This window comes from Barbus barbus (genome assembly GCF_936440315.1).
Source record: "Barbus barbus genome assembly, chromosome: 20".
Classification (NCBI taxonomy): domain Eukaryota; kingdom Metazoa; phylum Chordata; class Actinopteri; order Cypriniformes; family Cyprinidae; genus Barbus; species Barbus barbus.
In genome coordinates, this window is record NC_136748.1 from 723,974 (window position 1) to 743,780 (window position 19,807).

At 39.7% G+C, this 19,807-nt stretch overlaps 2 protein-coding genes across 17 annotated transcripts in view; one reads left to right on the plus strand and one right to left on the minus strand.

The window, feature by feature from the left end:
* The window catches only part of LOC306886325 (homeobox protein Meis2), a 71,626-nt gene extending 70,663 nt beyond the window's left edge, over window positions 1-963 (plus strand). For all 4 annotated transcript variants that reach the window (XM_079443345.1, XM_079443348.1, XM_079443347.1 and 1 more), the window contains exon 13: window positions 312-963. The gene's annotated coding sequence lies outside the window, so the exon portion shown is untranslated. The remainder of the gene's footprint in view (window positions 1-311) is intronic.
* A 9,754-nt stretch (window positions 964-10,717) lies between these two features.
* Window positions 10,718-19,807, minus strand: part of LOC306886327 (CDAN1-interacting nuclease 1) — a 96,990-nt gene continuing 87,900 nt past the window's right edge. For 12 of the 13 annotated variants that reach the window (XM_079443351.1, XM_079443360.1, XM_079443361.1 and 9 more), the window contains one exon: window positions 10,719-11,147. In XM_079443351.1, the coding sequence (XP_079299477.1) occupies window positions 11,012-11,147 (136 nt within the window). In that variant the 3' untranslated portion in view covers window positions 10,719-11,011. Of the gene's footprint in view, window positions 11,148-19,807 lie in introns of all 13 variants that reach the window. The other variant, XM_079443362.1, reaches the window with a different exon arrangement.

Sequence of the window (19,807 nt, forward strand, 5' to 3'; positions counted from 1 at the left end):
TATATATATTTTTTTTTTGTTCTGATGCAGTTTAACTCTGACTTATTGTCTTATTTTATTACCATTTTCTAACTGTGATAACGTGAGAAATGTTGAAGATGTCTGAATAAATTTTGGTTTGACTGTAGGTATCGTCTAACACGCGTGTCGATACACCGAGCAGAGATGCAGGCCGTTATGAAACGTCTCTGCTCAAGTGTGCTCTTTGTTTGAAATATCTGCATTAGCTGCAGACACGTGGCCTGAGTGTAGATCAGGGTGCTGCGATCGCATTGGTCTCGCACCGCTGACTGTGTTTCTCTGAATCTCAGGTGAATCGAGGCGTGCCGGGGGAGTTCGTACCTCAGCGTGGTCCTGTGGGCATCACCTCATCTCTTGCGTTTGACACACCGAGCTCCTCATCACCCTCTGACCCGTGTGGCCATGCTAATGCACAGACCCCCTCCTCGACCACGACTCCTCTGACCCCCCTGACCACAGCACTGCTGGACCGGCCGATGACTGAAGGGAACCAACCAATACTGGACAATAAACCCACGAAAGATTTGTGAAGGAAAAGAGAATGCCCCGAAGCATCCGACAGCAGAATTAGAAACTTCACATGGAATTCCAGAGGAGCTGTGATCGTTTTTTTTATCTTGTGAATTTTGTTACTTTTGTTGCTGGAGGACCAAGAGCTGACAAAAAACACTTTGTAAAGTCTTGGTTGTCTGTTTAGATCAACTGAGGATATTTCAGCTTATTACACACACACACACACACACATACACACACACACACATACATACACATACACATACACATACACACACACACATACACACACACACACACACACACACACATACACACACACACATACACATACACACACACACACACACATACACACACACACACACACACACACACATACACACACACACATACACATACACATACACATACACATACACACACACACATACACACACATACACACACACACACACACACACAGACATGATAATGAAAAAAAAAAGACAAAAGAGACTCCAAGAGTTGAAACTACTGTAGTATAAAGCATAGAAAGTAAATTAAATCTTGTACATTTGTATCACTCACTTTATGTTTCATGAGCTAGTCTTAGAGTAAAACGTTGCCCTGTTTTTCACACTGTGTGTGCTGATCCCCGAAGCAGAGGAGCTCCGATCGCAGCAATAACGGGAGAAACGGACCACGGTTCCCGGTGATAACGATGATTCCTCCTCCATCAGACTTTCTGCCGATTGAAGCCTGCTCTCTTCACCAAACCTCTCCTCCTTTTGTTTTTTTCCTCATGCATTTTCCCTTTTTGGTCCATGAATGAATGTTGCCCTGTAGGTGAAGTTCTTCGTTTGAATTGCCCAAGCACTGGATTGTGTTGCTTTTATACGTTTTTATTTTATTATTATTATTAATATTATTATGATTAATTTTGTATCTCGGACTCTCAGAGTAAGAGCCTTCTGAAGGACGTGTATCCTCGAGAAAAGCACCCCCTGCAGCAGTGTAAGGCCTGGGGATCAATGGTCCTCCATAAGGACGACAGCGATGCGCGGATTCTCTGGACTCTTTGGCACATACAGCAGAGAAGCGATCGACGCGGTGAACAACTTTAAAACGACGAAAAACAAACAAAAAAAGAACTTAAATTATGAACTCAAAGCTCGGTGAGAAGCTGAGACAATATTGTAAGAAACTTCGTACAGAGTTCGGTCTATGAATTGTTTCATGTTAGATATTCTATGTGTTTACCTCAATTGAAGAATGTTTTTGCTAGTTTCAGATCTGCTGTGGCATTGATATTGTTATGTCCATGATTCCCTTCCTCTCTCAGCACGTGCTCCTCACTAGAAGATGAAATACTGTCTCCCTCGAGCTTCGTCAGAAATACATTCAATACTTGTTTGAGGACTGTGGCGTAATGTTTCAAAGGTGTTCAGTCACAAATGCTGTAATAAATATTTCATTTTTGATTTTGGTAGATTCTTGTGTGTTGTACAGTGTGTTGCACATGGAAATAATATTAAATCTGTAATACATAAATAATAGCTGATATATAATAATGCATGATATATTCTTATTTAATAAGCTTATGGTGGACAGTCTTTTTTCAGTATTGTTGTTGTGTAAGGCATCATGGCGCGTTAATGTTCTCTAAATCCGATCCTCCTTTTAAGATGTTTGTTTGAGCTTCCGCTGGTTCGAGGGGCAGTTTGAGGTTTGAGGGGTAACTGGACAGTGCTGGTGTCTCCAGGAACAGAAGGAGGTTTGAGTCTCCGCGGCGCCTCCTGCTGGAGCTCGCTCACACTACACCCGCTGCACCACGGCACAACAGCAGCCTACTCCTCTTCTTATTATTATTATTACAAACAGCATTTATGCATGCTAGTAAAATTATGAATGGCGATTGCAGTGATGAAGACGCTCAGGTGCGCAATGAACGCAACGAATGAAACGCGCTAAACGCATTCAAACGCATTTCCAGGAGAGACCAATATTAGCTCGGACTGAAAAACAAACGTGTTCATAAGCAAATGTTTCAAGAGCTTGCTGTGAAAGTTCGTCTTTTCTTCGTTACTTTAATGTTTAATATGTTTTTCTGAATTTTTACTGAAGGGTTCGTTTGCACCGAATGTCTCATTTCACGAGAAACAGGCGTTTTTCCCAAAGCAGAAGGGTTTGAATTATTTGTGAAAAGCTGAATTACAGTATTCATCATTTAAATGTGTAGCAACGGTAATTATTAATTTATAAAATAATAGCATCGCTGTAAGTACAGTATAAATCGGTGAGCATCCGCTGCGTTTCAGCGTCATATCCTCAAACTACAGCAAATAAACACTGATCTCATCCTCTGCAGGTCTTCATGTTTATGTGAAGAAAAATAAATCAAGATGTGCGTTTTGCTTTTTATTAACGTGGTGCACGTGCACATTTTTATTTTAATTTAAAGAACTGAAATGTCTATAATAACTTGCACCGTGCACTTCTTTAAATGTATTGTGTTTATTTACGTGCTTATTTATTAACCAAGAATCACAAACGAAGAAATATAATTTTAATGATTGTTCATCCGAGAAAATAGACGTGCAAATAATTAATTTAGAAATGGTAGAATCTGATCTGAAAGAAAGAAAGAGAAGTGAAAGGAAGGGCGGCATCATTGTGAGCTGATTTTAATATTAATAGGGGACAGGAGGCGGATTGAATTGCGCCTGTGACAGGAATGATGGATGATCCAGCCTTCATCATCATCATCATCATCATCATGTCAGAGTCACGGGAATGCAAGAACACACAAAAGCAGGCGAGATGTTGGCAGTAAACAGGAGAAAACGAGCACGTGAAGTCTTGAGCAGAGATCCACACAAACTCTGATCATGTTTTCTACATATATCACATGCTCCAGCTGAAGGGGCATCTGCTCTGTGTGTGTGTGTGTGTTTGTGGGCCCCGGGGGTCACGCGCAGAGGCCCCTGGTCATTAATCACTGTCAGCATCACAGTGATTCTCTATTGATGAGGATAATGACATTAGCTCACAGTCACTGATCAATAAAGCACATGCAGGGAAATAATACCGGCGCGCTCTGTTCCTTCTGTTCTTCATTTAGAAACCGCGAGCAGAGTAAAGAACAGAAGCTGCATCAGTGGATCTTCACACACACCGATGATAAAACACAAGAAATACATCAAATATACGATCATTCATGGGCGCTACTGTATCAGATAAATACCATTTCTGGAAATAATACTGCCTATTATTAATGCTGTTATTATTCATGTGAGTATTGTAGTTAGCTATTATTATATAGTAATAATTATTATTTGTGTTTTTTTTTGTATTGTAAGCCTATTTCTTTATTTAATCTTTCATTATTATTATTATTTTTTTTTTGGCAGAAAATGTTTTTATTTTAAATGGATTAATTTACTTGACATAACCTTTATTCTCGGGTAATTTCATAATTAATGCTGATTAAAGATGAAGAATTTCCAGCGATCTGGTGTCACACAAACAGCAGAAGCACAAAATATAATATTTCTCATTGGATCTCGGGGTATCTCTATTGTTTTTGTATATGGCAGCATAATAATAATAATAATAAATAACAGAAGCACACATTTGCAGAACATGTCTGCGGGATTTTCATCAGTGTTTGATCGAATTAAATGTTTTTAAATTAAATAGCCTAATGGGTTAGTTAGGTTAATCAATGAAACCAGCTTATTTTTTCAGAGGTTACGGATATATATATATATATACTGAGAGAGAAAAAAAAAAAGATTAAAACAGATAATAATAAACTAAGGCTGCGTGCTTGACAGAAGGGACACGGAGACGCTGAACAAGCCCCGGGGCCCAATATCGCAGCGACCCCTTCTGGGTGAAAATATACATGAATGAACAGAAGTGAAGAAATATTCTCAATCTCGATCCGAGCTAAGAGGAATATCTGTGATGATGACGAACACACGGTTATGAAAACAGCTTCAATAATCGAGAGTCTGATCCTGCAGCCTGAATCAACGGAGGAAGAGGAGGAGGATGAAGACATGATCAGGAGGTGAGGCTGAACATCTCTAAACACAACCAGTGTTAAAGACCGTAAGCATCGAAACAGAAAGACATTATATCTGTGAGAGTGTTATCCCGCAGTAAATGTCATTAATTGTGAATGAACTGAGATGAATTAATGACAGTGTGTGGTCGATTTCCTCCAAAACCTTCATCTGCAGAAGCCAACACCATTTACATCGGAGATTTATGATGTCATTCTTCCCGCATCCTGTTTAAGCGCAGCTGTTTAAAATAAAATATAACTTGCACGTGCATAAAACTGTAGTAATAATAATATAACATTGAAGACATGAGATAAGATATGGGATTTTCTGCAATAACACAAAAAAAGAATATATATAGCTACATATATATATATAAATAAAAATTAATCTGTTCATCACACACACACACACACACACACACACACACACACACCTGGGTAGTAACTGATTATGTAATCAGATTCCAAAAATTAAGTACTACTAATCAGAGTAAATTACATTTTAAAATACTCATAATCAGACTACAGTTACTTTTTTATTGATTACATATTATTCACACAATAACAATAAATTATTCATCATTTATTGTTTCTCTCTAATTCCTTTTTTTCATCTTTTAAATGTTCCTCTCTAAAATATTCTGCTTATATACACTCAGAAAGTGCAGTTTCACACAGAGATCAGTCATTAGTCCGGTGCGACACAGCATTTGATCAATCATTTACAAAAATCATTTCAGGTTGAAGAAGTGTTTCAACATTGCATCAACTACTGGTGAACACATTCACTTTGATTGAAATGATCACTCAGTACGTTATTTAACCATGTATTATGTATTATTGAAAGGCTTTTGTCTTTCAAACTCATTAAAATGTCCAAATTGTTGTTATTTTGTTTTTGCAGACATTCTCAAACTTTTTGAGCCTCTTTCACCGAATATATTTACTTTAAAGGCTGGTCAATCAGCAATGCTGTAAAATACCTCCTTTTGCATTGAACTTGAGCATCTTAACTGTGCAGATGTTGTTTATGCTCTAGCAGCATCATTACACACTAACTCAAGTTCAAAAAGTGAAATCATAATCAATGACCCCTTTAAGTACCCCTGAGATTTTTAAATAAATATTTAATAATTAAGTATCACATTTGCATGTTCATGGTTCTCTGACATTGGTTAATGGTCATATGGTGTGCAGGTAAACATAAAATATTTATTTTTGAGTAAATTAATTACTTTGTTATTTTAATTTGACGTTTTTATGATTTAATTACATGCTCACAAACCCCCTGCAGATCCTTTACGAACCCCAGTTTGGGAAACCTTGATGCAATATCATGTTTAATGCACTTAATGTTGTTAATTACAATGAAAGGAATGTATTTTCTCACTCTTTGTATTTTTACATCTATATGGTGCAAGATTATCCTGTTTAAATCAATGTGATAAACGAGTTAGGTCAAAAGTAATCCAAAAGTAATCTGATTAAATTACCTGAAATGTGTCATGTAATGGTTTACGTTACTGAATGCATTTTTTATCATGTAATTTGGAATCAGTAACGGATTACAATTTGTGAGTAATCTACCCAGGTCTGCACACACACACACACACACACACACACACACAGGTATGAAACAAACAGGCTGATGACTTGAGCTGAATGAATCCGTGTGTGTGTGTGTGTGTGTGTGTGTGTGTGTCACTGGTGTGAAGGCTAGAAGCTGAAGCTCATTCTCCAGGAGTCACGTCTCTGACTGCAGCTCATGGACAGAACAGGAATATCAGTGAATCTGGGTCACCTGTCAGAACCCAAATGCCACTCGTGCCGTTGACCTTTAGGGGCCGGACTGAATCCCTCCAGCCAAACACAATAATCCAGAACAATCAGAGCAAACGCCTGAGCATACGCTGACAGACGACACTACAGCCACCAAAGACTGAACTTCATCTGTGTGAGGAACAGTTTCCAGCAGAACTTCCCACATCAACAATCAGACAGAAGAGGACTGAGAGGAACAAGCAGCACTTACAGAAACACCACCATCTCACTCACAACACAACTACAAATCAGCTGTGGAACAAGGAATATAGCAGCATTTCACAGAAACGCCACCCAATAATGTACACTTCATTTCAAAACTTGGGCATCAGTAAAATTGAAAAAAGAAGAAGAAAAAAAAGGAAATAACTTAAATTGATCAAACGTGACAGTACAGACATTTATAATGTGACAAAAGATTTATATCTCTAATAAATGCTGTTCTTCTGAACTTTCTATTCATCTGTGAATCCTGAAAAATAAAACGTATGACGGTTTCCACAGAAATATTGTGCAACACAACTGTGTTCAGACTGGAGTAATGATGCTGAAAATACAGCTGCAGATCACAGAAATACATTACAGTTTAACACATATTCACACAGAAAACAGCTGTTTTACATTAGAATAATATTTCAACATTTTTACTGTATTTTTTGATCAAATAAAAGCAGCCTTGGTGAGAGCTTTTTGTCTCGGTTATTGAAATGGTTATTCATTATTCATTTAGTTATTTAATGGCATTTTCTATAATGTATGGTTCATAGAAAAAATTCATAGTTTATCTATAGCATTCATATTATGTTTGATCTATTTAATTTAAACAGGACTAATATGTCTTGTGTTTGCTAAGAGTTTGAGGTGCTGTTTTCCACTGATGGAGCTGGATTAAACAGTGGAGATTTCAGCTGCGATGGAAAGCCGATCAGAAAAGCCAGGGTTAATTGCCAGCAGAGAATATGAGTGTGTGTGTGTGTGTGTGTGAAGTGTGTGAGAGTGAAGCAGCACATCATAACACACCTGCTGCGCTGCTGAGAGATGAATATGTTAATGACGGAGCAGAAACAGCTGCGAATCACTGCAGATCTGCTTGCTGTTCCTTCTGTGGAAACGCTCATCAAACCAGTGTTTCACCAAAACATCACGATTGTTGATCTGGGGGAGTTTGAGATCTCCTGCATTAAAGGTTTTAAGGTCATCATTTACTCACCCTCATTCAGCCATATGTGACCCTGGGTCACAAGTGTCAAATTTTTGAAATGGAGATGTATACATCATCTGAAAGCTGAATAAATAATCTTTCCATTGATGTATGGTTTGTTATGATAGGACAATATTTAGCTGAGATACAACTATTAGAAAATCTGGAATCTGAGGGAGCAAAAAAATCTAAATATTGAGAAAATCTCCTTTAAAGTTGTTCAAATGAAGTTCTTAGCAATGCATATTACTAATCAAAAATGAAGTTTTGATATATTTACGGTAGGAAATGTACTAAATATCTTCATGGAACATGATCTTAATATCCTAATGATTTTTGTCATAAAAGAGAAATGTATAATTTTGATCCATACAATGTATTGTTGGCTATTGCTACAAATATACCTGTGTTACTCATGACTGCTTTTGTGCTGCAGGGTCAGATATTTGCATGAAATCCAATGAGTTTTGAAAGAAGTCTCTTCTGCTCACCAAGGCTGCATTTATTTGATAAAAAAATACAGTAAAAATGTGAACTATTATTGTAATTTCAAATAGCTGTTTTCTATGTGAGTATGTGTTAAAATGTAATTTATTTCTGTGATAAAAGCTGAATTTTCAGCATCATTACTCAGTTTTCAGTGTCACATGATCTTCAGAAATCAGTAGGGTCCCGCCCCAGTGATGACGATTACCATTTGTAGGTGAACTACTCCTTTAATGCTGTTTATTGACACACATTAATGAGAGCTCGTGACATCAAACCCATCAAGCTTCAAGAGCACCAGTGTTAAAATCCCAGTGACCACCCAATCTAAAAGTAGAAGCAGACGCTGATGAACTATGAGCAGCTGGGAACATCAGGACGCTCGGAGCACAGTGTAATTCACATGCACTGAGGCATTATGAACACAATGACAGGAAGCTCTCCAGAGGAACTGACTCGCCTGTTTACCGTGTTTTTACTTCTTTCTGTACTCCATTAGGAGCCGGTCGTTAATGGGGCCCGGGTGAGACCCATGGGTCAGATGTTTAAGAGTCACAAATCATGCAACACTTTACTGTGATTTCACAGCAGAGACATTTGTACAGCGGACTGGTGAAGAGAGAGAGAGAGACTGGTCACTGTGGGTCAGGATCTCATTAACCCTATAAAACCTCCTGTATCAGATTTGATACGCACATACCTCTAAATGATCAACATGATCCGTCTTTGCTGTTAAACCTGTTTCACTCTCAATCTCCTCCATGTCTTCTGATAGATAGTTTAGTGTTTTATCCAGTAAAAGCTCTTTTAGTGTAATTGTAGAAACGTCCAGCTTCAGCTGCTGCTTCAGTGTCTTTTTCTGTCAAATCTTGACTGATTTTGATCAAGTAAAGGTCAGAATAACTGCAGTCATATCTCCAGATGAACTCTTACTGGACTGAAGCAGCTCAGCTTTACTTGATTCTCCATCAATCATTTTCTAGTAAAATCAGTCTCAAATCTGATCATCAGGATCTTTTGAGGAGCGTTTGTTTCCAGAAGCTTTACTTTCACTGTTCCTCAGCGGAGGAATGATCTTCATCTCACATCTTCTGAGGAGCGTTTATTTCTTCATCTCTCCATCAGCATTGCATTATATGTTTGGATCATTTCAGTCTCATCTTACTGAGACATATTACTGGAGATATAGAGTGAGCGCTGTCTGTCATGCTGCTGAGAGGTTTGCGATTGTAGCTCCAATTGTAGCTCTTACTTTCACTCTCTGTTGTTTAAAGTGATAATATATAACTTAATTCCCACCATATTTCTGGTATTATCAATCAAACTAATTTGATCGTGCGCTTTTTAAAACCATGAGTGCAGCGCGTTAGCATTCGTTAGCCGGTTAGCTTGTCACTCGCGGTTCCATTCGCGTTTCTATTTGCGCCTATTATTGTTTTCTTTTTTCTCGCTCTGTTTTTCACCAGTTCATCAAACAACAGTGGCAAGAGAATCATTCTTCAATCACGGTGAGTAATGGCTTCTTCTCCTGCTATTGTTGTTTGCACTGTTTGCCACATCTACATCTCTCTCTGTCGGCGACGAGGGATTCACATGTGATAAATGCAGGGAAATAGTTATTATTATATATAGTCTTATCGCATTATAGTCCTTCACGTCCCTGTGATCTCAAAACTCTGGCCATTTGATAATACCTAGAATATCAAAATCAACTGCGGGCGGCAGATCCTTTTCATATTTAGCACCCAAACTCTGGAACAATCTACCTAACACTGTTCTGGAGGCAGACACACTCTGTCAGTTTAAATCTAGATTAAAGACCCATCTCTTTAACCTGGCTTACACATAACACACTAATACACTTCTATTATTCAAATCCGTTAAAGGATTGTTAGGCTGCATTAATTAGATCAACCGGAACCAGAAACACTTCCCAAAACACCTGATGTACTCGTTACATTGTTAGAAGAATGGCATCTACGCTAATATTAGTCTGTTTCTTTCTTATTCCTAGGTCACCAGATCCAGACTGTATCCACCTAGAGATGACCTCTACAGCAGGACACCTAGATGAGCCCCAGAGACTGATCCCCAGTGAAGACCCCCATCGGGACAAGATGGCCACCCAGCTTTATATCAAGGCGATGTAAAGCTGCTTTGAGAATTTGTATTGTTAAAAGAGCTATACAAATAATATTGACTTGACTGATATTTAGATCATTTTATGTCAGCATCTGCTACACTGGTATAAAGATCTCATTGATTTACATTACAAGCAGCAGAATTTCATCTTTCTTTACTAAATTGCATATTTTTGCTCAGTTTGAGCTGCTAAATAAAATTGAGCTGTTTCTTCTCCATTTTCTCACTATATCAGACCATGTGAGCCATAAACGCCTGATGCATCAAATATGATGCAAAACAAAACATGCAAATTGTTTTTGGACTGTATATCATACGTCAGGCGTCAACTGGGTTAATAGTGCACAGACAGGAAACTCTTGAGATCTCTGCTATCTCTCCTCGGCTCTTAAGAGAGGAAGAGGAAGTTTTGGAGAGCGTCACTCTGGACTCGACTTTAAGAAAGCTTCAGAAGATACACAGACACTCGACACAGAATATATGAAGAGCTCGCAACTTTATTACACTTTATCATCAAACACAAACAATCGCAAACCAGCATGCATCGCTGTCTCTGAGTGAACCCGGCCCGTGCGGAGCGCCGAGGGCAGATGAGTGTGACGTGTGTCACCTGTCTCTCAGCAGGATCTGAGGCGCCGGGGTTTCTCTCTCGAGCCGCTGGAGTTCAGCTGGAGTTCACCACAGATGTTTGCCAGGAGTCTCACACTGCAGGAGAGCTAAATTGCTTCCGGATTCATATCCACACCAACAAACGGCCCCGTGACGGGTCAGACTCAGCTCCGCGCCGGCCCCTGACACAGGGTTACAATGTCCGAGGGGAATCCGTCTCTCAGCAGGATCCCTCGGTCCCGCTGGCAGTCCAGCTCAGATACAAACCCATACCAGTAGATGACCAGACCGGGACCAAACCTGCAAACGGCACAGAAAAGATTAGTTTTTCTGAAGAAATTGCACACTAAAAGTTTTGGGGTGACGAGCACATTTAAAATCAGCAGCAAACGTTATAAAGTCAAGCCTGTGGTCAGCAATGAAGAAAAGGTGATGATTTTATGACAGAACAAATGTTAGCAACCACTGATATGTTAACATTAGGTAACTGTTACACTGCAAAAAAAAAGGTGTTCTTCCTCAGTATTTTTGTTTTGTTTTCCAGTACAAATATCTAAACATCAAAATACATCTCTTTGAGAATAAAAAGAACTTGAGCTATTAAGTCTCGTTTTCTGAATTTTTTTCAAATGTAGTGAGTTTATATATAACATCAGTCAATAGTTACAAAAATTGACGCTTGTTACTGCCATGAGATAAAAAATGAAAAAGGTAATTGCAACATTTTAAATCTCAAAATTCAGACTTCAGAATTCTGCTACATATATATATATATTTTTTTTTGCATTTTTATTACTTTTTCAAATAGAAAAATAATCCATTTCCATTTTTTTTTTTTAAGTATAAACTTAAGTTTTGCTTCTATAGCAAAAGCATTTTGATTTAAGATTTTTTATTTTTTTTTTATACTAAGGAAAAGCATTTGCTCATGTAAACACGGCTGTGAATGATCAGGTCATAAAATGTGCTTCTCTGAACAGCTGATTTACCCCTAAACCTTCTCACTAGCTATGTTTCTATCACCCTGCTTTTATGCACATTTTGAGTGATAGAAACACTGAATTTCGAATAAAAATGCCTTAATCCGCAAAAAAGTTTTTACACTCGCTTGAGGTGGTTTTTGACAAGAGATAATGTGAATAATGGGAGATGGAAATGCATTTTCAGAATAAATTCCTCCCTGCACATCAAAAAAATGCATGTGACTTTGTGCTATGTGACTGCAAAACCTGACACATGGCAGCAACTCAATGCATTTATGCATCTAGATGTGGTGAAGACGACTTGCTGAAGTTCAAACCGAGCATCAGAATGGGGAAGAAAGGGGATTTAAGTGACTTTGAACGTGGAATGGTTGTTGGTGCCAGACGGGCCGGTCTGAATATTTCAGAAACTGCTGATCTACTGGGATTTTCACACACAACCATCTCTAGGGTTTACAGAGAATGGTCCGAAGAAGAGAAAATATCCAGTGAGCGGCAGTTGTGTGACGAAAACGCCTTGTTGATGTCAGAGGTCAGAGGAGAATGGGCAGACTGGTTAGAGAAGATAGAAAGGCAACAGCAACTCAAATAACCACTCGTTACAACCGAGGTATGCAGAAGACCATCTCTGAACGCACAACACATCAAACCCTGAAGCAGATGGGCTACAGCAGCAGAAGACCACACCGGGTGCCGCTCCTGTCAGCTAAGAACAGGAAACAGAGGCTACAATTCACACAGGCTCACCAAAACTGGACAATAGAAGACTGGATAAACGTTGCCTGGTCTGATGAGTCTTGATTTCTGCTGCAACATTCAGATGTAGGGTCAGAATTTGGCGTAAAGAACATGAAAGCATGGATCCATCCTGCCTTGTCTCAACGGTTCAGGCTGCTGGTGGTGGTGTAATGGTGTGGGGGATATTTTCTTGGCACACTTTGGGCCCCTTAGTACCAATTGAACATCGTTTAAACACCACAGCCTACCTGAGTATTGTTGCTGACCATGTCCATCCCTTTATGAATACAGTGTACCCATCTTCTGATGGCTACTTCCAGCAGGATAATGCACCATGTCACAAAGCTCAAATCATCTCAGACTGGTTTCTTGAACATGACAATGAGCTCACTTTACTCAAATGGCCTCCACAGTCACCAGATCTCAACCCAATAGAGCACCTTTGGGATGTGGTGGAACGGGAGATTCTCATCATGGATGTGCAGCCGACAAATCTGCAGCAACTGCGTGATGCTATCATGTCAATATGGACCAAAATCTCTGAGGAATGTTTCCAACACCTTGTTGAATCTATGCCACGAAGAATTAATGCAGTTCTGAAGGCAAAAGGGGGTCCAACCCGGTACTAGCAAGGTGTACCTAATAAAGTGGCCAGTGAGTGTATAGTGCCAGTTTATTTGTTCTCTTTGACTCGTTGGATGGAAACAGTGCTTATTCGCAAATGTTTTCTGCGATATTCCAATTTTGCGCACAAGTTAAATTCATAACTTCGGATGGAAACCCGGCTACAGTCAGCTTTACCACAGTAACTGGAGACTGTGTCAGGTCATGCAGTCAGACTGGAAGAGGAGATTTCAGATCAGACGCTCAGGTTACAGCTCAGTTTAAAGTGCACATGTGAATTCCTGCGCTGTCTTTATCACACACTGATTCACAGTCCTGTATCCGGACCCCATGAACCAGCCAAAACTAACAGTCCTTCCATCACTAAAGAACTGCGGACGTTTCCTTCATTACCAGAATCCCATCCTTTTTATGGAGATGTTGTGGAGGTACAATGTAAACATTTACATGCTATAAGACGAGAGCTGAGGCATATGGAGGCTGGGATGAGATCTGGACAGAGAGAGAAGTGCTGATGATCAGATAAGACAGAGCTGTGATCTCACCAACGCACATCTGGAACAACACGCTTCATCAAGGCCTTTCAGCACGGAGAGTTATTACAGTGTTGTTTTTAACTAATTAACCCTCATGTTCTGTTAAGGCTCTGAGATCTCAAGGCTCTTAACACTGACGTATCAGGCTGATAGTTCATATACTGTGACCCAGCGAGACGTCATCAGAAGTTCAGCTGCTCTTTGAGGTGTCAGAGAGTGATTATTGTGCACATTACACACATTCACTCCTGACAGCTGCCTACTCTGATTCGTCTTACTGTATTTCTCCACCCAAACAGAAACAGCGTTAGTATTCTGGATAACAGTCACTTCTGTGTGAAGGATATTTCCACTTCATGATTTAACAGACTAAACAAACTAAACCAAGATCAGAAAATATAAATATTCAAATATTGTTGAAAAGTCTTGGACACTGTGAGAAACATCAAATCTTCATTTGTTAGTGTGATGAACTACATGCATCCAAACATCAATGAAGAATCACCTCGAGACCAGATTTAAATATAATATACTGTATGCCAGTTAACAGTATATCATGCATTTTATATTGAATTTAAGTACTCTTATTTATTACAAAAATAAAAAGACCTTTTGTAATATATCATGGCCTAGTATTTAGTCAATATTTGTTGGCAATTTTTATTCTCTCTCTCTCTCTCTCACACACACACACACACACACACACACCTTTTTCCTGCAGTTTTTAGCTTTATTCCACCTCATGTATTTTCTTATATTCTTTTTTTTTTTTTCTTACAATTTTATACATTTCCATTATTCTGGCCTGTTTCTTTAATGTTTTTCCAAAGTCAAATGACAAGTTTTCCAATTAGTCATTATTCAAGCAGAATATATTCTTTAATTATTTAATATCTATAGTATTTTATTATATACTGATTGCAAAATTGCACATCATTAAAAAAAAAAAATATATATATATGTATATATACATATATACTGCATAAATACTATAGATATTAATAGTATTTATGCAGTATATATGTATATATACATATATATATATATATATATATATATATATATATTTTTTTTTTTAATGATGTGCAATTTTGCAATAATCTGGGGACTGTAAACAGGAATATTTTGAAAAAGGTATAAAAACCTGAGGGACTATATCAATTTTAATTTAATTTATCTATCAGTGTTGCTCGACACAATTCCTGGACAAACACTGTCATCCAAAATCATGTTTCTCTGCCTCCAGGAACACTGATCTAGTCGTTGCATAAATGCTAGTGGAAATAGTGTCCCTGTTTTATTTTAATAGTATTTGAAGGAAATAAATGACCTAATGTCATACAGTAGCTCCGATTTGCCGGCATTAAATTGAAATCACCTCACTCTATTGATTCATCATAACTAACCTCAGATGGGTTGGGACAGGATGAATACTGACTGCTGGGTTTAGATGAGAAAACAAGCAGCTGACTTCATCAGCACAACTGATATCATGAGGTCAGGGGTACAAACAAGCCCAACAGAAGCGAACGCGCTTTCAAATAACAGAGCGCACCGGCGGCGAAGGGTCTCGGGTTAAATAGACGCGCTTGTAACCCTCGAGGGAGGCGTCTGAACAGCTTCCGCTCTGAAGGCAACACAAAGGCCGCTGTACTTCAATGCAAAGGTTCCATAAATAAAGGTATAAACGGACACGGGCCTCCAATTATAATTGAGGTCTATTATGTGGGCCACCGCTTTGCTACCTAAATCTGGCACAAGTATCGCTCGGGGGAAGTCAGTGATCTTCCAATAAACATCTAACTGCGTAACGAGTCAGTGAAATTGTTTGTGAAATGTAGCTAATTTGGAGCGCGTTGGCTTTGGCGGGCGGAGAGAGTGGGATGCCACTGAGAGCGTCGCTGGCAGACACGCTGCCATTAGGCGTAACGAGCGCCCCGCGTTTGATTTTAAAGCAGGTGCCATGCTGGTTAAAAGGCATTTTAATGAGTGCGCAGCACTTAAGAACAAAAAGCTGCAAGGAGGTGCTGAGAGAGAGTAAGCCGGCGTTTGAGTGGCCCTCCTCCTCATCAATGCACACACATAATCACAGCGTAATTGAATAACTAATTACAGCCCTCCGCGGTGTCATCTCTGCTCGCCCGCTGGATCTTGGCAGCTTCCAGAAGATACCTTTCTTCATCCGAGCGGGAGTGCGCTGACATCTAAACGTGAACATCCCTCCGATTGAGGAACACAAACCACACTCAAACAGTCCTTCAGGTTTCACCAGCAGTAACACACGTTCTGGAGGCTTTATTTTTGTGTGATCACTTTGTTTGAGTGTTTATTGTCATTGTGAAGTGGCTCTGCATTGTTCCATTCACTATGGATGGAGTTTACTCTGTGTGTAAACAGCTTCTGGTGAGCCTGTACAAGGGTTTTTCCAGCATAATGTCATCATACAGTTGAAAGATTGTATATAACTACACAGGTGAGGTCAGAAGATGGTTATAACATGGAAATCACGTGTTGGTGAGGTTTCCACTTGAAAACACTTCATCCACTGTTGGCTGCTGCCTTCCCAAGAGTCTTGGATTAATCTTCACTAATAAGGATTCATCTGAAAATGCATCGTTTTCCCTATATTTTGGCTTCCCGTCCACAGTGAGATCATGTTCTTATTCTGATAAAACAGAGCTTTTTGAACACACTCCCCCAAGTGAATCAATTTGAAAACACTGTTTGGAGTGGAGATATTTGATCACTATGATGATGTTTAATCATGGGACTCCGATATCTCTGTTTATACCAGTATGCCTGTTATGTGCTGTTCATATTCACAGCGTTGCTATATATGTATATATATATAATCCACCCTCCGGGGCTTTCACCTGAGTTTTGCTGTTGCGTGTTCCTTCCACCCCGCCACAGTTCCCTCAATGAACTGTAGCTCCACAGTGCTCATGCAGCCCCAGAGGATGACACTCCCACCAATATGCTTGACTGTAGGCAAGACACACTTGTCTTTGTACTCCTCACCTGATTGCCGCCACACACGCTCTGACACGCTGAGTTTCAGGGTCTTGGCAATCTTCTTATAGCCTGCGCCATCTTTATGTAGAGCAACAATTCTTTTTTTCAGATCCTCAGAGAGTTGTTTGCCATGAGGTGCCATGTTGAACTTCCAGTGACCAGTATGAGATAGTGAGAGCGATAACACCAAATTGAACACACCTGCTCCTCATTCACACCTGAGACCTTGTAACACTAATGAGTCACATGACACCGGGGAGAGAAAATGGCTAATTGGGCCCAATTTGGACAACCAGTCGTCCTGTCCCTGCAGCTGAAGAACACCCCCACAGCATGATGCTGCCACCACCATGCTTCACTGTTGGGACTGTATTGGACAGGTGATGAGCAGTGCCTGGTTTTCTCCACACATACCGCTTAGAATTAAGGCCAAAAAGTTCTATCTTGGTCTCATCAAACCAGAGAATCTTCAGGTCTTTTTTAGCAAACTCCATGCGGGCTTTCATGTGTCTTGCACTGAGGAGAGGCTTCCGTCGGGCCACTCTGCCATAAAGCCCCGACTGGTGGAGGGCTGCAGTGATGGTTGACTTTCTACAATTTTCTCCCATCTCCCGACTGCATCTCTGGAGCTCAGCCACAGTGATCTTTGGGTTCTTCTTTACCTCTCTCACCAAGGCTCTTCTCCCCCGATAGCTCAGTTTGGCCAGACGGCCAGCTCTAAGAAGGGTTCTGGTCGTCCCAAACGTCTTCCATTTAAGGATTATGGAGGCCACTGTGCTCTTAGGAACCTTAAGTGCTGCAGAAATATTTTTGTAACCTTGGCCAGATCTGTGCCTTGCCACAATTCTGTCTCTGAGCTCTTCAGGCAGTTCCTTTGACCTCATGATTCTCATTTGCTCAGACATGCACTGTGAGCTGTAAGGTCTTATATAGACAGGTGTGTGGCTTTCCTAATCAAGTCCAGTCAGTATAATCAAACACAGCTGGACTCAAATGAAGGTGTAGAACCATCTCAAGGATGATCAGAAGAAATGGACAGCACCTGAGTTAAATATATGAGTGTCACAGCAAAGGGTCTGAATACTTAGGACCATGTGATATTTCAGTTTTTCTTTTTTAATAAATCTGCAAAAATGTCAACAATTCTGTGTTTTTCTGTCAATATGGGGTGCTGTGTGTACATTAATGAGGAAAAAATGAACTTAAATGATTTTAGCAAATGGCTGCAATATAACAAAGAGTGAAAAATTTAAGGGGGTCTGAATACTTTCCATACCCACTGTATATAGTTAATTTGCAAAAACAGATAACTCTGATTTTAACAATTTTCCAAAATCATATTTTTTATTGTTTTTATTGTTTTGTGTTAGTTACCTGTATTTTTTGTAATTTTTTTACCTCATCAAAATAACCCAACTACAGTTTGATTGAGATTAATTGGAATGTACAATGAAAAAACATGATTTTTGAAAATTGTTGACAAGTGAACTCTTCATATATACTGTGTGTGTGTGTGTATATATATACCATACTTGGCTGAATGTCACTTCACATATACACATACATATATATATACATATACATATACATATACATATATATATATATATGTGAAGTGACATTCAGCCAAGTATGGTGACCCATACTCGGAATTCGTGCTCTGCATTTAACCCATCCAACGTGCACACACACAGCAGTGAACACACACACACACACACACACACACACACACACACACACACACACAGCAGTGAACACACACACACCGTGAACACACACCCGGAGCAGTGGGCAGCATTTTATGCTGCGGCGCCCGGGGAGCAGTTGGGGGTTCGGTGTCTTGCTCAAGGGCACCTCAGTCGTGGTATTGAGGGTGGAGAGAGCGCTGGACATTCACTCCCTCCACCTACAATCCCTGCCGGCTCGAGACTCGAACCCACAACCTTTGGATTACAAGTCCGACTCTCTAACCATTAGGCCACGACTTCCCCTTCATCCACGACCTCCCCTTTATATATGTATGACCACATCAACTCAAAAGAGAGAAAGGATTCAGTCCTCATGCATGGGCCGGAGCAGAGGACGATGGCGTCAGTGCTCCGGTCAGGGCTTCCTCTCGGCTGCTGATTAATTGCTGTTTATTTATAGAGCTCAAGCGACTCAAGGCTGCGAGCGAGGAGATATCAGCACACAACCTGTGTCTCGCATATTTTACTGGACCGGCCCCGGGGCCTGCATTCAGGAGCATGGTCACGATAATAAAAAAAAGCCTTCACACAAACAGGATGTTTAAAGAGAGCATGAGACGCAGCCTCGAACGGACGCTACACAGCCCACGATAAATAAACGCTGTGTCCTACTCCAGAAATAAGGTGAACATCCTGACATCCATGTGACACTGTGATGATGCTGGAGAGGTTTCCTTCTGCGCTTGGTTGTTGTTATCGAAGAGCCCGCTGGCCACCAATAAACAAAACACAATCGCTGTAATGAACTCTTTACACAAGACTGTGATGACGCACTTAACAGTCATCAGCATCGGAAATCCTCAACAGCTTTTCATATTTGTATTGTTTAAAAAATGTGTGTACATTTATAACACTATTCTTTGTATTACCTTTACATCAAATTACAAAAAAACTGCTAAAGCATGGGTGTTTCTAATGCAGCGTCTATGGGAGGGACGGTACATTTGACATCGTTCTCTCTTCTGACTGCCGTTATCAGCCTCACTCAAATTTTTTTCCTTTTATTGGAAGTCGTGAAAACACTATCGTGGAGTTTTTCTTTTGCTATTTGTGATCATGGACCACAAAACCAGTCATAAGGGTCACATTTTTGAAATTGAGATGTATGTATCATCTGAAAGACATTATGAAAATCTGGAATCTGAGGGTGCAAAAACATTTAAATACTGAGAAAATCACCTTTAAAGTTGTCCAAATGAAGTTCTTAGCAATGCATATTACTAATCAAAAATTAAGTTTTGATATATTTACGGTAGGACATTTACTAAATATCTTCATGGAACATGATCTTAATATCCTAATGATTTTTGGCATAA